General features: G+C 46.6%; 1 protein-coding gene across 3 annotated transcripts in view; it reads right to left on the reverse strand.

Moving 5' to 3' along the window:
• Window positions 1–551: 551 nt before the first annotated feature.
• Window positions 552–12,275, reverse strand: part of Elmod3 (ELMO domain containing 3) — a 32,203-nt gene continuing 20,479 nt past the window's right edge. For 2 of the 3 annotated variants that reach the window (XM_048352583.1, XM_048352585.1), the window contains exons 9-12: window positions 11,699–11,829; window positions 2,254–2,330; window positions 1,873–2,000; window positions 552–1,501 (exon numbers count right to left, since the gene is read on the reverse strand). In XM_048352583.1, coding sequence (XP_048208540.1) covers window positions 1,299–1,501; window positions 1,873–2,000; window positions 2,254–2,330; window positions 11,699–11,829 — 539 coding nt within the window. In that variant the 3' untranslated portion in view covers window positions 552–1,298. The remainder of the gene's footprint in view (window positions 1,502–1,872; window positions 2,001–2,253; window positions 2,331–11,698; window positions 11,830–12,275) is intronic. The other variant, XM_048352586.1, reaches the window with a different exon arrangement.

The following is a 12,275-nucleotide window of genomic DNA, read 5'->3' on the forward strand; positions in this document are numbered from 1 at the left end:
TGCCTTCCGGCCCCCACCCGCACAGTGGCTTTCCTGCCGTCTCTGCGAGTCAGCTGAGGAGGCTCTGGAGGAAGTCATGGGAACAAAGCATGACAAAATGCAGGGTGCAGTTACATCTGGAGCCCCCCTGTTGGCAGCAGTCACTCATTCCTTCCAGACTGGACAGAGCTGCCTCTAGTGGTTGTCCCAGAGGGGGCTGCAGGGCCAGGTGACAGTCACACATAGCTCCACTTGAGGGACAGCAGGAGTTCAGCGAGTCTCTTACCTGCTCCTGCCTCAGGGCTGATTTTCTGGTCAGTGGGGACATACTAGCTAACCTTGACAGGATGCCTTGTCCACCGGCAAGAGCTTTCATTGGGTCTCTGGTCCTACAAGTGAAGCCATCAGGAAGATGGATTCCTATGAGTTTGGCTGGTGTTTGGCCAGTGTGTACCTCCGCTCCTAGGGCCCTGAGGCAGCTGACTCCCTCCCCCCCCTCCCCCCCAGATCTGGGACAAGTCGGAAGAAGGCCTTGCAAAACTTGTCTTGGAAGAAAATATTTGAGACCCATATACTACAACAACTCCTTTATTTAAAAACTGCTGGTGTTTATGTGAATGTGCTTCATCCACCCAGACTAGAACACCATCCTCAAGGGAAGGGTCAGCTTCCACCAGAGGCTCCAGCCTGGAGTGGTTAGGACAGGGCAGCCACAGGGATCCTAGACTAGCTGCGTGTCCATTTCTCCATCACAAACAATGGAGGAGGGAGGGGGCGAGAGAAGGCTGGATGCGTGTAAGGATGGAAGCCCAGGGGGCCCTGATAATGCGGGGGCTGGAGGGGAAAGCATGCCCAGCCAGAGGTTTCATCTAGGTTATGCTGACCTCTGCTGGCTGCAGCCATTACTATATTTTTCCTCTTGGAATTCCAACCAAACAGCGGAGCCTAACTGCTGTTAGGAAGTTGGAATTCTAGCTTCTTCTACTGGGGAGTTTCTTTCCAGATGGGGTTATGGGAATGCCTGATGGGGCTGTCCTACCTCCTGATCTGTTCTCTGTTATTGAGATACCTGGAATTCAACGCTGTAGACTGGACCCCAGCTGGGAATAAGACAGAATTCTCTGTGGTTCAGAGAAGGGGTCAAGTCTAGTGGCCCAGAACATTCCAGGCTGGTGAGGGTCCTTGGCTTTCTCTAACCAAATCCAGGAGCTTCCTAATCTCACCTGCTGAGGCAGTATGGGGCTTGGCCGTGCCACAGACCTTCTGAAAGTACTTGTGGCACAGCCGCCGTCTTTCCACCCGTCTGTCTGTGGGTTTGGTCAGATCAGTCCTGCACCTTCGGAGGAGGGGGGCTGCAGGTCGCACACACCAGTGAAGGTGAGATCCTTGGAGTTAGGGCCCTGAGGCCCACAGTACTTCTGGGCTCCCAACAAGGAGGCCTGGCCCTTCGAGACCTGGGCCAGGTAGATGTCCAGGGTCCTGAGCAGACGCCGCGGGCTCTTCTTGGCCAGTGCTTCCAAGTCTGGAACAGAAAGGATTGGGGACCTAAAGGCTTAAGGAGCTTTAGATGGCTCAGCAGACAGGGGCCCAGCACCTCAACTCTTATCCTATGAGACAAAGCTAAGTCACCTAGGATGGAGAAAACAGGGGAAGCCACAGAGCCCAGGGACCACACACCCCACCATGTCCAGGCCCATCTCAACTCTGAGAGACAATCCAATGCTGGGCTCCAGCTTCCGTTTTTGCTGGAAAGGGAGAGAAGTGCTGGCAGACAATGGAGAATTAGTGGGCCCCAGAGGGTGGGTTGGGCAGAAGCTGGAGGTGTAGCCTAGAACCATCTAGCAATCACACTGCGGTCTTTAGACCTCCGCCTTACCAGGAGAAAGAACACACCTTTGAGGACAAAGCCTGAGTCTGAGATGGTCTTTTTCTGGGTCCTCCACACATGTGCCAGGTGGAGGAAAGTGGCGGCGTAGAAGCTGTTTACCACGGGGATGACCTTTTGCTGCCGATTACACTCCCTGCAGGACAAGGGAAGTGATCTGCTTAGCCACAGATGAAGGGCAACACCTGCTGGCTTTTCTGCCCTCCCTCTTGGTCCAAACTGAGGAAGGCATCGGGCTCAGTTTGGAACAGAGAGATGGGCTGAAAGACAGGCACACGGAGGCTCTGAGCAGGTTCTGGAGGGGCCAGCAGGTGAGGAAGGGAGCTGTGGAGAATAAGGCTGGAGTGGGAGGGGCCTAGGCTCTGCTGGTGGCAGTGGGGAGGACTTACCTGGAGAGACACTCCTCCCTCAAGGCCTGGATGGCAATGCGTGTGATATTCACGGACATCAAACAGAAAGGAAACTGCTGGAATGGGGCAGGAGGGAGCAAGTCAGTGGTCATTCCAGATGTCTCCTTATGTTCTTTCTGTCATCAGCACCCTATAGTGTGGCCTGAAAGCAGTCCCAGCCTTGGAGGCAGAAGCTGATATTACTGCTGCCTCTTCTCCTCTTTCAGACAAGGAAGCTCAGGCTCGGTGACCTTATAAAGCTTTCCTAGGGGTTGGGGATATGGCCCAGTGGCAAGAGTGCTTGCCTCGTATACATGAGGCCCTGGGTTCGATTCCTCAGCACCACATATACAGAAAATGGCCAGAAGTGGCGCTGTGGCTCAAGTGGCAGAGTGCTAGCCTTGAGCAAAAAGAAGACAGGGACAGTGCTCAGGCACTGAGTCTAAGGCCCAGGACTGGCCAAAAAAAAAAAATTAAAAAAAATAAATAAAGCTTTCCTAAAGCCTAGGAACCAGGATTCTGCCTGTGCTTATTTGCCCCTCAGCTGGTATTCGTGACCATGAGCCAGCTCTCCAGCCTCTTTAACATTCCAGCCTTCTCCTTGCTCTTCCTGATGCTCAGGGACCGGGTTACCTTCCAGAGTGGGGATGAATACAAGAATCATAAAGCTCAGTTCCCTAACTCTATAGATTCTTGCTTTCTTTTCTTTTTGTTTTAGTGCTAGTACTGGGGCTTGAACTCAGGGCCTAGGTACTTTACCTGAGCTTTTCTGCTCAAGGCTAGTGCTCTACCACTTGAGCCACAGCTCCATCTCTCCATTTTTGGTAGGTAACTGGAGATAAGAGTCTCATGAACTTTCTCTGCCAGGGCTGGCTTTGAACTGCAATCCCCAGATCTCAGTCTCCTCAGTAGCTAGGATTATAGACATGAGCCACCAATGCCTGATATCTATTGGTTCTTTATTGGTGTGCCAGTCCTGGGGCTTGAACTTGGGGCCTGAGCACGATCCTTGAGCTTTCTGCTCAAGGTGAGTGCTATACCACTTGGGCCCACAGCTCCATTTCTGGTTTTCTGGTAGTTAATTGGAAATAAGAGCCTCACAGACTTTCCTGCAGGAGCTAGCTTTGAACCGCAATCCTCAGATTTCAGCCTCCTGAACAGGTAGGATTACACATGTGAGCCACAGGTGTCTTACTCCTTCTGTAAGTGCTTAATCTATTCTCCCTCTGGTCTGGCTATCTGGCTGCTCACAGGTACCTCATTCAGAAACAGAGAAGATGCTGAGTAGGTAAAAAGGCCACCTTGCCTTGCTGGCACATCCCATCTCACAATAACACAAATGCCCAAAAAGCCACTGTGCAGGTTACATCGAAGGATGCAGCAGGGGTATGGGAGTGTGTTTAACCAAGATGGGTCCACCTTAATGCGTCTTTCTTTTTCTTATGTTTATCCATATATGTGTATATATATATATATATATCCATAAATACATAGACAAATACTCATGTTAAACACTTTAATGCTTTCTTTTTAGAGGGGTAAGTTCTTTCCTAATTTTTTTTGTGTTTGTATTGGGGCTTGAACTCAGGGTCTGGGTGCTGTCCCTTAGTTTTTTTTAGCTCAATGCTGGTACCTTATTACTTTAGCCACAGCTCTACTTGTGGCTTTTTTGCTAGTTAATTGGACAAAGTCTCACCGACTTTCCTGGTCAAGCTGGCTTTGAACCATGTTCCTCAGATCTCAGCCTCCTGAGTAGCTAGCACTATAGGCAGGAGCCACTGGGGTCCTGGCTCCTTCCTAATATCTAGTAAAAATAAAACCAACTGGGCTGGGAATATGGCCTAGTGGTAAGGTGCTCGTTTTGTATACATGAAGCTCTGGGTTTGATTCCTCAGCACCACATATTATAGAAAATGCTGGAAGTGGCGCTGTGGCTCAAGTGGTAGAGTGCTAGCCTTGAGCAAAAAGAAGCCAGGGACAGAGCTCAGACCCTGAGTTCAAGCCCCAGGACTGGCAAAAAACAAAAACAAAAACAAAAACAAAACAACAACAACAAAACCCAACCAAGTTCTAGGTGCTGGTGGCTCATGTCTATAATCCTAGATACTCAGGAGACTAAGATCTGAGGATCATGATTCAAAGCCAGCCTGGGCAGGAAGCCTGTGAGATTCTTATCTCCAATTAATCACAGAAAAAGCCAGGAAGTGGGGCTGGGAATGTGGCTTAGCAGTAGACTGATTGCCTAGCATGCATGAAGCCCTAAGTTCGATTCCTTAGCACCACATAAACAGAAAAAGCCAGAAGTGGCACTGTGGCTCAAGTGGTAGCGTGCTAGCCTTGAGCAAAAAGAAGCCAGGGACAGTGCTCAGGCCCTGAGTCCAAGCCCCAGTACTCACAAACAATACAAAACCAAACAAAGCCAACCAAGCTTGGTTTCTAAACAGAAAGGGCATTTTCCCAGGGAACCTACAGTTGTGACGTATTAGCTTCCTTAATAGCACATGTACAGACACACACTAAGAGGGACACACAGGATGCAGGTAGCTGTATTCCTTAGAACAGAACAAGAGCCAAAGGCTTATGTTTATTTGCTTCTCAGAAGAAAATTCTGTTACACTGTGCCATAGAACTGTCTCTCAAAATGAAATTCAGGAAAGAAATTCCTGAATGTTGTGAAAGGGTTAAGGTGGCAGGCCTGCTGACCGAATCTCTTACAATGTACTGCTTACAAGCAGGGTTGTGGCTGGCATCTGGGTACTTAGATTTTGAACTGGTTTCCACCATTCCCTGATAAGGCTGGCTCATATTTCCTGGTCTGCTTGAACAGGCAAAATATATGCTAAACATATGCTTTCCTCTGTGATTCTATAATTTACTGTTTTTATGCTCACCTCTGGGCTTGAATTCAGGGCCTTGCGCTCTTACCTTCCTTGCTCAAAGCTGGTGTGCTAAACCACTTGAGCATCACCTCCAATCTTTTTGCTGGTTAACTGAAGATGAAGTCTTGAAGACTTTTCAGCCCAGCCGGCTTGGGACCTTAATCCTCTGATCTCAGCCTCCTAAGGAGCTAGGATTACAAGTGTAGGGCACCAGTGCTTGGCCTGTGATTCTAGAATTTTGGTATGTGCTTGGCAGAGCATGATCAGATCTTAATAAAAACCCTTTTCCAGGACTGAGGATATGGCTTAGTGGCAAGAGTGCTTGCCTCCTATACATGAAGCCCTGGGTTCAATTCCCACGTATACAGAAAACGGCCAGAAGTGGCGCTGTGGCTCAAGTGGCAGAGTGCAAGCCTTGAGCAAAAAGAATTCAGGGACAGTGCTCAGGCCCCAAGTCCCAAGGCCCAGGACTGGCAAAAACAAAACAAAACAAAAAAAACTCTTTTCCCTGATTAGCAACAGTTTACATGTACCACACATTGTGTGCTGGAAGAGTTCAGTGTATCTTGCGTAAGTCCCTTGAGAAAGGACTTCAGTTTGAGACAGGCTTTCATTATGTAGCCCCTACTATACTCAAATTCATGATCTTCCTGCTTCCACAAGTGTGGGGATTATGGAATGGGCACCATGCCCAGCTGGGTGAAGGCTTCTGGACCCCTTGGTCCTGTGCACTTTGCCTCTTTGCTGACCTTGCATCTGCTTTCCTAATTTGGCTGTGAGTATGAGTATAATGATTAGCTGAGTCCTATCAGAGCCTAGCATTCCTCCAAGTCCTAGCAAATCGCCCCTTCTGGAGTGATTTTGAGAGCCCAATACCCATGCTGTAAGAGAGGAAGTCAAATTGCTAGTCATTACAAAAAGTACAAGATGAGTTTCATTGTTTCCAGCTCATTTCTATTATCCCTCTATCTCACAGAGTACTGTAAGCCTTACTGTGAAATCATATGCTTGACATACTAAGTGTAACTTTGCCCAAGTAAACGTGAACAAATGTTCACCATTATTATCCTTGTCAGAAGACATCATCCTTGCTGAAGACAGCAGCAATGCACTTATGCTTTCATATATACATCATTACTTCCTGTCTCATTACCATATATACTTGCATGATATTATCCTTTCTCTTGACTTTTTTCCGTCTAAAAATAAAGAGCAAGAGTATGGTAAAATATAATTATTCATTAAAGATCTACCCCTACTCTCAGAAACAGTTTTACAGGGTACTTATGAAAGACCTTGATTCTAGCTCTAAATGTCTCTTTCCTTCAGCACTTTCCCTAAGACATAAACAATGTTTTCTGGAGCTAAAATACTTCCCAGTGTTGCTTAGGGACTCAAAAAAACTTCAGCTCCCTCTTTAGGAGAGAACAGGACCAGCTGCTAGCAAATAGGTGTCCTCCAACTGTCCCTCAGCTTTATAGACTACATCCAGAAAATGTGTTGAGCAAAGCTGTACGGGCTGGAGGTCAAGTTTTACATTGAAACACTGGAATTGCTAGTCAGGGAGGTGGTACATGGCTGTTGTCCCAGGTACTTAGGACCTGGCTGAGATCTGAGGACCATGGTTTGAAGCCAGCCTGGGCAGGAAAGTTCATGAGACTCTTATTGCCAAAAAGCTGGAAGTTGTGGCTTAAGTAGTAAAGAGCCACTCCTCAGCTAAAATAATTAGGAAATAGCACCTAGATCTTGAGTTCAAGTCCCAATACTGTGTGCACGCACATGAGCACGCGCGCACACACACACACACAGTGACAAGTAAAAGTTTGAGGATAAATAGGATTTGCATAGTGTCAAAGTAGCTTTCCTTAAGACAGTTATTAGCTACAACCAATAGCTTTATAAGCACAGAAACACAGCCAGCATCATCTTCACCAGGTGGCCTGTTATCATCAGTGGAGAAGCCATCCCCACAGTGGGTGCACCTTTATATGAGGCCCTGAGGAGGTCCTGTCACTCTCGCGGTGCCGGTCTTACCCAAATGCATAACCTTGATTGAATTTTATAAAAACATCAGACAAACCCAGATTGCGGGGCATGATACAAAGTAACTGAGCAGTCCTCTCAAACATGTCAAGGTCATGAAGGGCAAAAAAATCACTGAACAGCTTTAGGTGTTGGAAGAAACTAAAGGAACAGGAGAACCAAACATAATGGATCCAAGTACAGGTGACAAACAGAAGAAAATTTAACATAGTCTGAACAAAGGCTGTAGTTTGGTTAATCATTTCTTGGTTTTGATAACTATATTAGGGTTATACAAGATTATTTTGGGTGAAGTTGGTATATGGAAGCTCTCTGAACTACTTTTGCACCTCTATTTATTTTGAGTATGTGAGGGCCAATCTCCTTCTGTTTTTTTGTACCTCTTCATATTACAACAAATCTGTCCCGATTTCCTGGTCCTGGGCTGCCCTTGGTCTGTCCTCATCTTGCACCCTGCCCCACTTTTCCCAACTGTGCCACCTGCTCCTGGCTCGGAGGTCATGGTCAATGCTTGCGATGTGATCTCAGTCTGCGTGAGGACCGAGCTCTCCGCTGGGGACAGGCGGTTCGGGGGGCAGTGCTGTCAAGTGCTCAGGGCTTTTTCTCCCACAGCCCTCCTATTGCTGGGCCTGGAGGTGGGGGAGATATTCTGCTACGTTTCTGACCATTCCCCCCATCCTCTCTAGAAGACTTCAGCTTTGACTTCCATGTTATTAGAGGATACTGCCACTGCACAAATTTTCTGACATTGGAAATATATAAAAACAAAAACCCCTTAAGGGCTGGGGATATGGCCTAGTGGCAAGAGTGCTTGCCTTGTGTACATGAAGCCCTGGGTTCCATTCCCCAGCATCACATATACAGAAAATGGCCAGAAGTGGCGCTGTGGCTCAAGTGGCAGAGTGCTAGCCTCAAACAAAAAGAAGCCAGGGACAGTGCTCAGGCCCCGAGTTCAAGCCCTAGGACTGGCCAAAAAAAACCAAACCAAAACAAAACAAAAGCTCCTTAAAAATATCTTTACCCATTACCATTGCTTTTGCTCTTCATTGCAAGAAAATTCCTTGAAAAAAACTATCTATACTTACTGTCTCCAATTTGTCCCTCCCATTCCCTATTAAACCCAACCTACATCAAAGCCTTCTGCTTCTAATACCTACTCAAAGTATTCCCATTAAGCCAGGTGCCGGTGGTTCATGCTCGTAGTCCTTAAGAGGCTGAGATTGGAGGACTGTGGTTCAAAGCCAGCCCAGGCAGAAAAGTTGGTGTGACTCTTATCTCCAATTAATCACAAAAAAAGCCGGATGTAGCACTGTGGCCAGTGGTGGAGTGCTAGCCTTGAGCAAAAGGACCTCAGGGACCCAGCCCAGGCCCAGAGTTCAAGCCCCAAAGAATTGGAACAACAACAACAACAACAACAACAACAACAAAAGTACTCCTATTGTGATCCCCTAGTCCCTAGTCACATATCCAAACAATCCTGAGATCAGTCAGCACATGAGCCAGCAGTCCAGGATTGCGCCATGTGCTTTCTTCCTGTAGCTTCCAGAGACTGGGTCTCCTGAGCTCCTCTATGGAGCAGTTTAGAACATGCCCTTTCCCCAGGCAGTCACCCTCCAGTTTCACAAATGTATGCAAGATCCTTCCCAGTGGTTCTCAGAATTTCCTGCGGGGGTTTGTTACAACATAGGATTCAGAGAATCTGAGGATGGGCCCTAGAATGTGCTATGCTATTCTTTTCTTCTCTTTCCTTCTTTCCTCTCTTCCTATTTATTGTGTGTGTGCACATGAGCTGGTCCTGAGCATTATCCCTAAGCTTTTTTTTTAAACTACTTTATTTTAATTTTTGTTGTCAAGGTGATGTACAGAGGGTTTACAGTTACATATGTAAGGTAGTGAGTACAATTCATGTCAAACTTGTTACCTTCTCTCCCATTTTTCTCCCACCTTTCCTCCTTCTATTTTATTATTCATTTCTTTCTTTCCACAACCTCCCTTTCTTCATCTTAGCATATCTAATCTTCAAGATTCTGGAGGTTTAAGAACAATTCCCCAGGCTGGGAATATGGCCTACTGGTAAAGTGCTCACCTCGTATACATGAAGCCCTGGGTTTGATTCCCCAGCACCACATATATAGAAAAGGCCAGAAGTGGCGCTGTGGCTCAAGTGGCAGAGTGCTAGCCTTGAGCAAAAGAAGCCAGGGACAGTGCTCAGGCTCTGAGTCCAAGCCCCAGGACTGGCAACAAAAACAAAAACAAAAACAACAACAACAACAAAAAAGAACTATTCCCCAAATATTTTAGAAACACACATCCAGGCCTGTGTTCCAGGTTGGAGAAACTCCAGTGAGAAATTCATGTTGCCTTGATCGGCGTAATAATAAAGTATTCCCTTTAATCTTTGTCAAATCCCTTCATTTAAGAAGCCCAATCACACCGTGCAGGAAAGACAGAGACATTTCTGTTTGCCTGTTTCTCTTGCACAGTACCAGCTATTCCCTTTTGGTTCCATTTGCTTATACAACCTATAAACCCATCTATGGGAAACTGAGTCTTGGACAAAAATGGTTTCTATTCTGTTTAGTGTCTTACCTCTCTCTTTCTTGTACTGTCTTTCTTGTACTGTCTCTCCATCTCTGTATCTGTGTCTCTGTATGTCTGTATCTCTCTGTGTCCTGTCTTTGTCTCGCTGCCTCCATCTGGTCCCTAAGCTTTTTTGCTCAAGGCTAGTGCTCTATCACTTGAGACACAGCTCTACTTCTGGCTTAATTGGAGATAACCCTCCTCATATCTCAGCCTCCTGAGTATCTAGGAGTGATCAGCACCTGACTTCATTTCTTTTCTCTTTTTGTCAGTTGTGGAGCTTAAACTCAGGACCTGGGTGCTGTCTTTGAATTTTTTCCACTCAAGGCTAGCACTCTACCACTTTGAGGCACAGCACTACTTCCTGTTTTTTTTTTTTTTTTTGTTTGTTTTTTTGCCAGTCCTAGGCCGTGAACTCAGGGCCTGAGCACTGTCCCTGGCTTCTTTTTTGCTCAAGGCTAACACTCTGCCACTTGAGCCACAGCGCCACTTCTGGCCATTTTCTGTATATGTGGTGCTGAGGAATCGAACCCAGGGCCTCATGTATACGAGGCAAGCACTCTTGCCACTAGGCCATATCCCCAGCCTCTACTTCCTGTTTTCTAGTGGTTAATTGGAAATGAGTCTTATGAACTTTCCTGCCTGGATGGCTTCAAACCTTGACCCTCAGATCTCAGTTTGCTCAGTAATTAGCATTGCAGGTGTGAGCCACTGGCACCTGGCTTCATTTTCTTTTATGTAGGTCTTGCTATGTAACCCAGGCTGTCCTTGAACTCAAGCTCTTTCTGCCTCAACCTCCTGAGTGCTGGACTACAGGAGTGTGCCATCACATGGTCTCAAAATATGTGTTTCTAACAAGTTCCCAGGTGATGGTGATATTTCTGGCCCGAGGACAGTCATAGATAGTCACTGTTCAATGTGCTGACAATTCTCCAATTTTATTCTTAAACCTAGAACTTTCTCCTTAATTCTATATTCATATTTCCAACTGTTTATTAACATCTCTACATGGAAGTTGGATGTATCTTTCAACTTGTTCTTCTATTTATTTATTTAGTCAGTCATGATAGTTGAACTCAGGGCCTGGGCACTGTCCCTGAGCTATTTTGATCAAGGTTAGTACTCTATCACTTTGAACCACAGCTCTACTTTTGGTTTTCTGGTGGTTAACTGGAGATAAGAGTCTCATAGACTCTCTTGCCTGGTCTGGCTTTGAACCTCGATCCTCAGGTCTCAACCTCCTGAGTATTACAGTTGCGAGCCACCAGTGCCCGACTTTGTTCTATCTTTTAAAAAAAGTTAATGGCAACTCTCTTTCCAAGTGCACAAACTAAAAAAGTCAACATTAATTACTTTCTCTGTATTAAGCTCATACTGAACAAATGAATTCTACTTCCCATGAGTCTGGATAGACAAAGAAAAGGAAGCAGGGCAGATCAGTTTTCCACAATGGAGAGAGAATCAGTTTACTACTAGAGTAAATTATCATACCTCCCCCAGAAGACAGATTTGGACAGAGACCAAGGGGTATAGGCTGTCAGCAGGCCCATGGGTCATCTGAAGACTAACTCCCCCCTTCAGAGGAAGGAGCAGCACCAACACTGCAAGGATTTCCCTAGGGCGCAGAGTGGAAGCAGTGCCTCACTGTGTGCAAGTGTTTCTTGTATAATACCATGAGCTCCAGTGAGCCAGTTTTAAAGCTCCATGAATTCCCTTCTGCAGGGGAGAAAACCAAGTTGCCAAAAAACTTGCTGGAGGCCCACAGCTAATGAGTGGTAGAGCTCAGATGCCAGGGTGCACAGACAGACAGAGAAGCCTTCCCCAAGTTTGCCTCCACCATCCTGAAAGCCCTGAGCAACCAGAGATAGGACCTGCAAAGTCCTCCTGGCTGCTCAGGGTCTGGCTCCTCAGACCTCTCCTCGCGCTTCCCACCCAAGTCCCACCTGGATATGGTGACGAGACAGGCGTAAAATCTCCAGGGCCATAGGTAAAGTCTTTGAGTCCATCACCAGGTACAGCAGATGCAGGAGGGCAAGAAAGCCCGCCCCTCTCAGGTCCGTGGCTGGGTTTGCTCCTGTAACAGAATGGGGAGCAAATGGGGAGCCAGTGAGCCAGGCTTGTGAAGTCTTGCTCTTGAGTTTCTGGGACCTGGTTTAGCCTCCCTCTCTTTTTCTTTCTTTCCTTTCTTTCTATCTCTCTCCTCTCTTTCTTTTTCCTTCTTTTTTCCTCTCTTTCTTTGCTTTCCTCCTCTCCCCTCTTTTTTTCTTAATATAATCTTATTAAGGTGGCATACAGAGGGACTACCATTTCATAAGTCAGGTAATGAGTACATTCCTTTTTTTTTTTTTTTAAACAATGTCACTCTTCCTTCCCTTTCTTCCTCTTTCTCTTTGGTTACTGGGGGTTGAACTCAGCACTGGGCATGCTCCCTTAGCTTTTGCCCTCAAGGTTGATCCTCTAGCAATTGCACTACACATCTACATCTGGCTTTTTGTTGATTAATTGGAAATGAAGAGTCTC

Source organism: Perognathus longimembris, chromosome 8, assembly GCF_023159225.1.
Source record: "Perognathus longimembris pacificus isolate PPM17 chromosome 8, ASM2315922v1, whole genome shotgun sequence".
In the NCBI taxonomy this organism is placed as follows: Eukaryota; Metazoa; Chordata; class Mammalia; order Rodentia; family Heteromyidae; genus Perognathus; species Perognathus longimembris.